Source organism: Pyxicephalus adspersus, chromosome 4 (assembly GCF_032062135.1).
Source record: "Pyxicephalus adspersus chromosome 4, UCB_Pads_2.0, whole genome shotgun sequence".
In the NCBI taxonomy this organism is placed as follows: domain Eukaryota; kingdom Metazoa; phylum Chordata; class Amphibia; order Anura; family Pyxicephalidae; genus Pyxicephalus; species Pyxicephalus adspersus.
Window position 1 is genome coordinate 62,892,715 of NC_092861.1, and position 8,608 is coordinate 62,901,322.

Sequence of the window (8,608 nt, forward strand, 5' to 3'; positions counted from 1 at the left end):
AAAAAAAAACATTGGACACATGAAACCAAGATCAACCTTGAATAGAATGATGGCAAGAAAAAAGTATGGAGGGCGTGGAACAGCTTATGATCCAATGGATACCACATCATCTGTAAAACATGGCGGAGGCAGTGTGATGGCTTGGGGGTGCATGGCTGCCAGTGGCACTGGGACATTAGTGTTTATCCATGATGTGACACAGGACAGAAGCAGCCAAATGAATTCTGAGGTGTTCAGAGACATACAGTCTGCTCAAATCCAGCTAAATACAGTCAAATTGATTGGGAGGCGTTTCATAATACAGATAGACAATGACCCAAAACATACAGCCAAAGAAACCTAGGAGTTTAATAAAGCAAAGAAGTGGAATATTCTTGAATGGCCAAGTCAGTCACCTGATCTGAACCCAATTGAGCATGCATTTCACTTGTTGAATACTAAAATTCGGACAGAAAGGCCCACAAACAGCAACTGAAAGCGGCTGCAGTAAAGGCCTGGCAGAGCATTAAAAAGGAGGAAAACCCAGCATCTGGTGATGTCCATGAGTTCAGAACTACAGGCTGTCATTGCCAGCAAAGGGTTTTCAACCAAGTATTAGAAATGAACATTTTATTTTCAGCTTTGTCCAATTGCTTTTGAGGCCCTGAAATGAAGGGTTGTGTTAAAAAAGGCTTTAGTTCCTCACATTTTATGCAATCTTTTTGTTAAACTCATTGAATTAAAGCTGAAAGTCTGCAGTTCAACTCCAACTGAGTTTTATTTAAAATGAATTGTGGTAATGTACAGAACCAAAACCAAATATTTATGGACCTAACTGTATCTGGCCATAATGTAGAGTATTTGGTGAAAGACAAACGCATCCTATCAGTTCAAACACTGAGGCAAAGTGGTAGAATGGTGATGAATTGGCCAGCCACAGGACATGAGCATTTTGCAGTCATTGAGTTAACCCTGAACTTCTCTGTATATCATTTTACAGTCAAAAGTGAGATTGTGTATAACATCTAAAGCTTAGCCAAAACTGGGTCATGCAACAGGACAACAATACCAAGCACCATCAAATCTAACACAGGGTGGTTGAAATGCAAATGAATCGCACTGTTGCAATGGTCCAGTCAAAACCTAGGCCTCAACCCAATTGAAATGCTGTGGCAGAACCTTAACAAAGCTGTGCATAAACAAATGCCTGCAAACCTCAATAAACTAAAGAAATGTTGTGAGGGAGACTAGGCTAAAATTCATTTATGTGATAAATCTATACAGACAATGATTACTTCAAGATTTTCACTACTGAAGGTGGTTCTATATGCTACAGAATTGGGGGTTGCATTAGTTTTTCTTGTTAAGTAAATATTTACACAATAGAATCAGTTGGAATTTGTTCTTTTAAACCTGAGGTTATATTTAAATAATTTTAGATCTTACAACGGACCTAATCATTATTATATCCTGATATGTAAAACTTTAGAATTAAACCAGGTTATACTTTTTTTTTTTTTCATGACCTTAGTGTCAACTTTTTGATATAGAATATGATCATACATTTACCCAAACACATACAGGTGACCTGTATGATATTTTAAATTGTAAACATATTTCATATGGAAGTCTTGTTTGTTCAGATGGTAATCTTTTTTTATTGCAAAGGAATGTTATGTCAAATTACTCTGGAACTTCTGATTGTATCATTTGTGTTGAAGCACTTGAGATGAAAAACTAATGTCAGCCCCATTGCATGCTACTGAAAGGTGGATGCAGGTAGAAGTCTTGTTATCTTAGAAATGGGTGATCTCAGTGTTTAAACCCAGCCACAATACACAATGTTTATTTTGTATTTAGAAGTCATTTCAAAAGATCAATGCATGGGTTTATGTTATTGCCAGTTTCTTTTTTGGCAGTAATTGTGAGGCTGATGTACATAGAGGTGAGCAATATAGGATCAATAGGAGCTTGTGCTAGTTACCAGTACACTCCAACTAAAAATTGAAAATGAGGCCTTTTGTACAGAGATCACAAATAATCCGCTTGTTTCTTTAGTTTTTCATCCAACCATTGCTGTAAATCACAAGCCTATTCAACTGCCTCTTAGTCATTATCCTGGAACACACCTCCTGGTTATGCACAAAAATGAATAATATGCACTGAAATGTAGAACCTGCTCCTACTGAAATACATCACTACCTTGATAATAGTTCCTTACAGTCAACATTCAAAGTCAAAACTATTATTTAAACTTGGAAGGGTAGCGGTGTAGATGGGGGAAATAACTGGACACCTGAAACCATACCATAACCTCATTTTCAACAAAGGACTAGGCCACCCAGTGTCAGAACATGAATTTTACAAATTATTTCATATTTTTGCTAACAGTAGGATGGAACTGTGTCACAGAAGCATCAAATAGGTAAATTACTGAACACAGAAATATTCAAAGCCTTATGGTTAGATCAACATCTCAAGATACCACTAACCGGAAGTCTTTATCTTGTTATCTCAGTTATCTTCTACAACCAAAGTACTAAAACACAAAAAAATGGGACAGACCACTTGTCTCGAAAAATATGTGCCAACCAGAGTCTATGCAATGATCACACCATAAGGGGTGTTAATACCCAACCCAATGCAAAATATTGCATTTGTGATGGTTAGTCTAGATTTAAAAAGTTAGAAAGCTAAACATAAACCCTATAAAGTTAAAGAAGGATCTTCCCTTATTTTGTGCATTGTAGAATGTTATTAATAAAGAAGGCCTAGTAAATAAAGCAGGGGTCCCCAAGCCCAGTCCGGCTCCGGCAGGTGGACCCCGCTTGGGGGGGGGCGCGCACAGGCCAGAGTCGTGGACAACGTCTCCGGTACGCATCATAGGCTCAGGGCGGGTTGTAACTCTGGACACAACCCTCCCACTCTCCCATGGCAGGCTAAGACCTCATGACGTCACTCGGGGGGAAGTTTCTTCCCCTTTGAGTGACACAAGGCTCCCCGTGCATGCGCAGTCTGCAGTCTGTGCATTTTGTGGTCCGCGAGCTCAAAAATTTGGGGACCACCGAATTAAAGGATAATCAGTAACAGCCTTGCTACACTATTTACCTCCATGTTAGGTGAATGTTTTTATACTGATATCATTATAGTAATGGCTTTGACATTTGAATGATGCCTTAATCTCGTAACATTGGCTGTATACTTTTTATTTTCTGTTTACTCTTTCTTTATATTTTTTGTATTATAATTATCTTTGTTTGAGAAAATTCAATAAAAATACATTAAAGAAAAAGAAACAAGAGGAAACATTTTTTTTTAAATCCCTGAATATATTTTTTTCTGCTACCTTTTTCTAATAAGGTGATGTTTTCCCTCTAGACATTAATCGTTATTACATTTTTCAGATTCTCTGGTCTTTGGAATGTGGTCAATGGATTCCTGAAGAGCCATATGAACTTTCAGAAAATTTTCCAGGAGCTCCAGTAAGTGAGGGGGTTTTAAAAATGATTTTAGTTAACTTGATTTTAAACACTGCTGGTTGCAAAAATCATGCCAAATGGTTAAGATGGCTGATATAAAACTAAAGATTACGCCTACCTACACCTAAAACAATCAATGTGGATTTTGTTCTTTTTAATATCTTCATTTTTTGTATTTCTTTTAATCAATTTCTTTTAATCTGCATTTGTCTCTGACTGATGATAGTGAGATTTTCTGTTGGGGAAATTATTAGGTGTTGGTAGGAATATTCTAGCAAATTGTTTGAGACCAAGAGTTGTGTGATTTTGATTTACTTGGCATATTTCAGCATGCATTTGTATATATATTAAACTAATCTAAGAATCCTAATAATATCTTTTAATGCAAGGGTAACCTATGTCATGTATTGCTATACTGCACCTGTTGGAGGCAGATTTTCCAGTGTAATCAACTACTTTTTTCAATAATTAATTAATAAAGTAATTAATTGAAATGTATGCCTTGCTTCAGTAGATTTGCCACACTATGATGACTTCTAGAAGCATTATTCCTTTTATATATAAGTAGCTGAAATGGTTAAATTAACTTGCATTTACTATTTGTTGTGACCATGCACCAATCACCAATTGGAAGTGTGCAACAAAGAGCTCCTCACTGTGATTCCTTGCTTTACTGAGAGCAGAAGATGGCTTCTTATTGCTAAGTAACAGGAAGGATTCCTTGTAACTGATGAATTGATAGTAAGCAACAAGTTGATTTTTTCCTATTTGTAAAGCTCTCTCACCAGATTATGACCCAACTATGCATTTTAACTGTTACTAGATGGAGCAAATAGGAACTCCTCCTCCTCTTAGGTTGTGAGTTGTCTTCTGGGCAGGGTCCTCTCCTCCTCCTCCTGTGTTATTGTTTGTATATGTCTCTCATTCACAACCCCTGTTTATTGTACAGCGCTGCATAATATGTTGACACTATATAAATACTGTTTTTATTAAATAATGAGAGAGGCTTTTTTACTGTGTTATTCCAGATTGTAATTTCACTTCATTCCGCTTTAGCATTTTAGACACTTGGTTTACTTTAAAGAAATCAAGATAACGTGTTTAGAAAAGTTTAATATTTCACTAATACTTAGGTTTTCATTTGGAAAATTGTGACTCCAATTTTGTTGGCTACATTGATTTGATACATTACAAGTTTTCTTAAATGTTTTTTGAAGTGCAGATCCCCTATCTTGCCTGAGTTTGTCTACGTACATAAATCAGATGATTCTTGCCGATAATCGCCTCAGGGCTGATATCGGATGAGAATATGGTGTGTGTTCAGTGCTGGCAGAACAATCATAATGAAAGTGAAGAGAAAAGAGTGCAGCGGGGTGCCGCTCTGTCGTTTCCTCCCCCTCCCCTCTCCATAGAGCAGAATGGCGCTTGTATGTACAGCGCTCATTCATGCATCGTGCGGTCTTTTGTCGTTGGAAAAGATAATCAAAAAGCCTTTATTTCAAACAATCTAATAAAAGCAAGTTTGCATACCTATTAACCCATAAGAAACAATTGGTGTCTCTAGCCTGTTGACACCTAATTTTACTGATTTCATTGTGAGGAAAAGATAGCTATTGTCTTTCAATTTGATCAGTCCTTTGTAGAAAAATGTGTACAACACTGTATAAAAGGAAACCTATAATTATATGCAAATGTAAGTGTTTTTTTACCTTCCTGTTTTGCAAGATGTTCTGCTGTTTGACTTTCTACAGTTGCATTGCATTAATAATGTTTTATTATCCTACAAGGAAAGAGTGGTCCCAATGACATGGAGTCATAATGTCACAATGAGTCCTGTAAACTTAAGGGACATTCATCATATTGCTTATAGCTAATGTAACTTAGTTCTTCCTGCTGTCTTCTCCTTAGGAATGTAATGATAACCACAAAATATGTACTTCGTTCACATCTTCAAATGTTAGTAACTTGTAAAAGTCCACATTTTACAAATACATACATATAAGAAAAGTAAGCTTTCTTTTTTCAATCCGATCCTATAATAAATAGTTATGTCAATGCTTGTGTAATATTTTAAAAGCTTTTTTCCCATGTATATTTTGCAGTTGAATAACTGCAAGGGGAAAGCCACATTAGTAAATTAGTAATGCTTTCCTTCCTGCATAGTGTTGTGCCTTCCTCTGGTGCCTTTGGAATCCATTGATTTATAGCAATCTCTGTCAAAAAAAGCCCCAAGCTCATGAGAGCCAGATACCATGGGATCATTTCCTAAATCAAAAAGGTTGCAAATCTGCAGTTGTTATTATTCGGGTAATAAAGATATGCAACTTATTGGTTTACAGAAAATATACAGAAAACTTTAATGACAAGTGCATTTTAACTCTTCTGTCCCCAGAGGTTACCGACACTTAGATTCCCAAATCAAATTTAGTAAAAAGAGCATGCATCATTTTAACCTGTCCAGCATTTTGCTAATTTTAATAATTATTGCCCATAGCTAACAGTGACCGCATGATTGAAATTTAGATGTACAATAAAAAAAATGCACAGACAATTAAAGTTTTCAGACAAACACTTAATTGACAAAATAGAAAGAAAAAACTTTGGTTAGTTACAGACCCTTATAATAAAAAGTAAAACAAGTAGCTCAACTAGGAAACTAGAAGACTAGAACATACCATTGACCAATAATCAGTTTATTACATTTTGAACATGGCAAACACAGAATGTATGTAAAAAAAGAAAAATGTCTTAACAACAAAATTTCCAACTATGAAACAGATTAAAAATATCAGAAAATAAATAATTTATATAACTGGTAAACATTTTTATCTTAACAGAAATTCTTAAAGGAGTCTTTATCTGTTTGTCTTCTTTGTTTGTCAGATTTTGTTCCTTTCATTTAAGCCATTTTAGGTAGTGCAGCACTAGTTTGTAGGAGTTGAGGAAAAATGTTTATGAAATAGGGTTCACAAATTGCTGCTTATCCAGAACCAATTGACATTCAATTCTGAATTCTGAGACAAAAAGTAGGAAAATATTGTCTGACACCAAGCTACGTCGAACAGTTAAGTTTTATTAAAGTAGGTGGATTTTATTTTCCAGCTTTTAAACTAATTGCACTTCTTGCTGATTTTTACTGCTGATCACTGCTATGGTAGTGGTATGAAAATGTGACGTTTTTAAAGGTAATAATTAGCATTTCTACAGCTCTATTTGAATATGTGATATTATAGTATAGTAAGGCAGGCTGCATGGGGGCCTTTAACATTGTAGTGCATATTGAATTTGAAGAACATATACATTCCTAAACTTTAGTGTATGGTGTTTGAAGGGGGTACATTATTTTACACATACACATTTCTTTTATTCTGTTTGATTTCCACTACATAGGTTGTCAGAGGACCTGTTGTGCTGAAGTAGGATTAAAACTCACGTGGCAATGTATATGCAATGCTTTATAACCGTATCCCCTGTACAGGTTCAGAAATCTAAAGTCTAGTAAGGAATTTACACAGTTCAAAAGAATGAAGCAAATTGCATTCTCTTTTGAGGGTTTTTTACCCCCACTTTTTGTTGTAATATTGAGCTGTAGTACAAAGCCTACTGAGAACTTCAGATTCATTTGTAATTATAATCGTACCTCAGTAGCATGTGGTATCTGCACACATATTTACATGCTTCTGTTTTTGATGAATAACAATCATTAAAAGTCAAAGTCTGTACGTTATATAATCTGACATCCTCCTATTTATATGTGTAACATTAAAATAAGACTGTTTACAGTTAATTTACAACCATATGTACAACTCATAATACAGAACATATTACAAAGTGGTTTGCAGGTAGGACGCCACAAAGACGGCACGTGTATCTCTGCAGAAAGGCATAAGGTATTTCACAGTTCCAGTAATTAACATCAGAATAATTGTCATTCACAGCAAGCCCAGCTGTGCAAAAAGCTGCCTTTAGGTCCCATTTATCTGTGGTTACATTTTGTAAATGCTTTCCCTTGAAATCCTTACTTATTTTTATCTTAATACTGTGCAGAGCTCAAAAGTGGTCCACTAATCCAGAGTATGGTTCCATAGTGTTCCTTACAAAAAATATGGAGGCACTTAAGATATTTTCCAGTGTTCTGGTAATTGTCTTTATTTCACAATAAGCCAAATATTATTGTGCAGTTTAAAAGTCAACAGGTCGAATCATCATTGTCGTTGCTTTCAGAGAGTACCCCGATCCTTTCCAATAGTACCATTTGATTCCATTGAATTTGTTTGTGTTTTGCCCCAGTGAATAATACATTCCATTTAAGTTTGAAGGGCCACAGGCATCAAACCACCAACCTGAAAGTAAAGATAAATATCTTAATGGTTTTGTGGCAAAAATAAAAACAGAATTATGGTTGCAAAGCTACTCTTTCTGAGACCATTGGCCGCATTTTTTTTCTTTGGCCATATATCCAATACTTTTTCCATCAATAAAATGGCCTTAAAGTGAGGCTTGGTTTTTGTTCATGCAGGAAAAAGCAACTCTTTCAATTAACTGCCAACGTTTCTAGATGCACATCTTTACCTGCCTTTACTTCGTCATTGCTCTGCTTGGCCATCGGACAAGCTCTAGGCTCTTCAAGCCTGTAGAGGATACCTTTTAATCAGTGAAGCTGGGTGATCCAGCAAACCTGGAGAGTGAATCCTCTCCAGCCTTGGAGAGCTTTAATAGATCAGCCCCAAAATGTTAGTGCTATGATGAAGTACTGAGAACCCTAATGGCCAAACACTTGTTGCACAAAGGCACATGAGCCTTCAACCTCAGTAACCAGACTGAACAGTGGGAGAACATAGGGAGGGAGTGTTACTGTGTGCAGATACTTTCAAATTCAAAAACAATAAATAGCTTTTCAAAAACAATAATACTTGTCACGCCTTTTGGTCCTGATAAAACACACTACTTTGAAGAAAAATGGGCACCACTGTTATATTATACTTGGCTGTTTTAGCCTATTTCCCACTGGGGGCTGTGATTCCTCCTCCTGGCCGCTACATCACTACAGAAGAAAGTAGTACAGTACCAGCTGGCAGGAGGAACCACAGAGCCCAATAGAGGACCAGGCATCCTTCACATGTTGACATTTTGCTTAGCATTTGTGCCTG

General features: G+C 36.2%; 2 protein-coding genes across 3 annotated transcripts in view; one reads left to right on the forward strand and one right to left on the reverse strand.

Moving 5' to 3' along the window:
* MCPH1 (microcephalin 1) overlaps window positions 1-8,608 on the forward strand; it is a 156,964-nt gene that overhangs the window by 55,921 nt on the left and 92,435 nt on the right. For both annotated transcript variants that reach the window (XM_072408430.1, XM_072408431.1), the window contains one exon: window positions 3,384-3,461. In XM_072408430.1, the coding sequence (XP_072264531.1) occupies window positions 3,384-3,461 (78 nt within the window). The remainder of the gene's footprint in view (window positions 1-3,383; window positions 3,462-8,608) is intronic.
* The window catches only part of ANGPT2 (angiopoietin 2), a 38,663-nt gene continuing 36,185 nt past the window's right edge, over window positions 6,131-8,608 (reverse strand). The window contains exon 9 of the mRNA XM_072408429.1: window positions 6,131-7,801. Coding sequence (XP_072264530.1) covers window positions 7,641-7,801 — 161 coding nt within the window. The 3' untranslated portion in view covers window positions 6,131-7,640. The remainder of the gene's footprint in view (window positions 7,802-8,608) is intronic.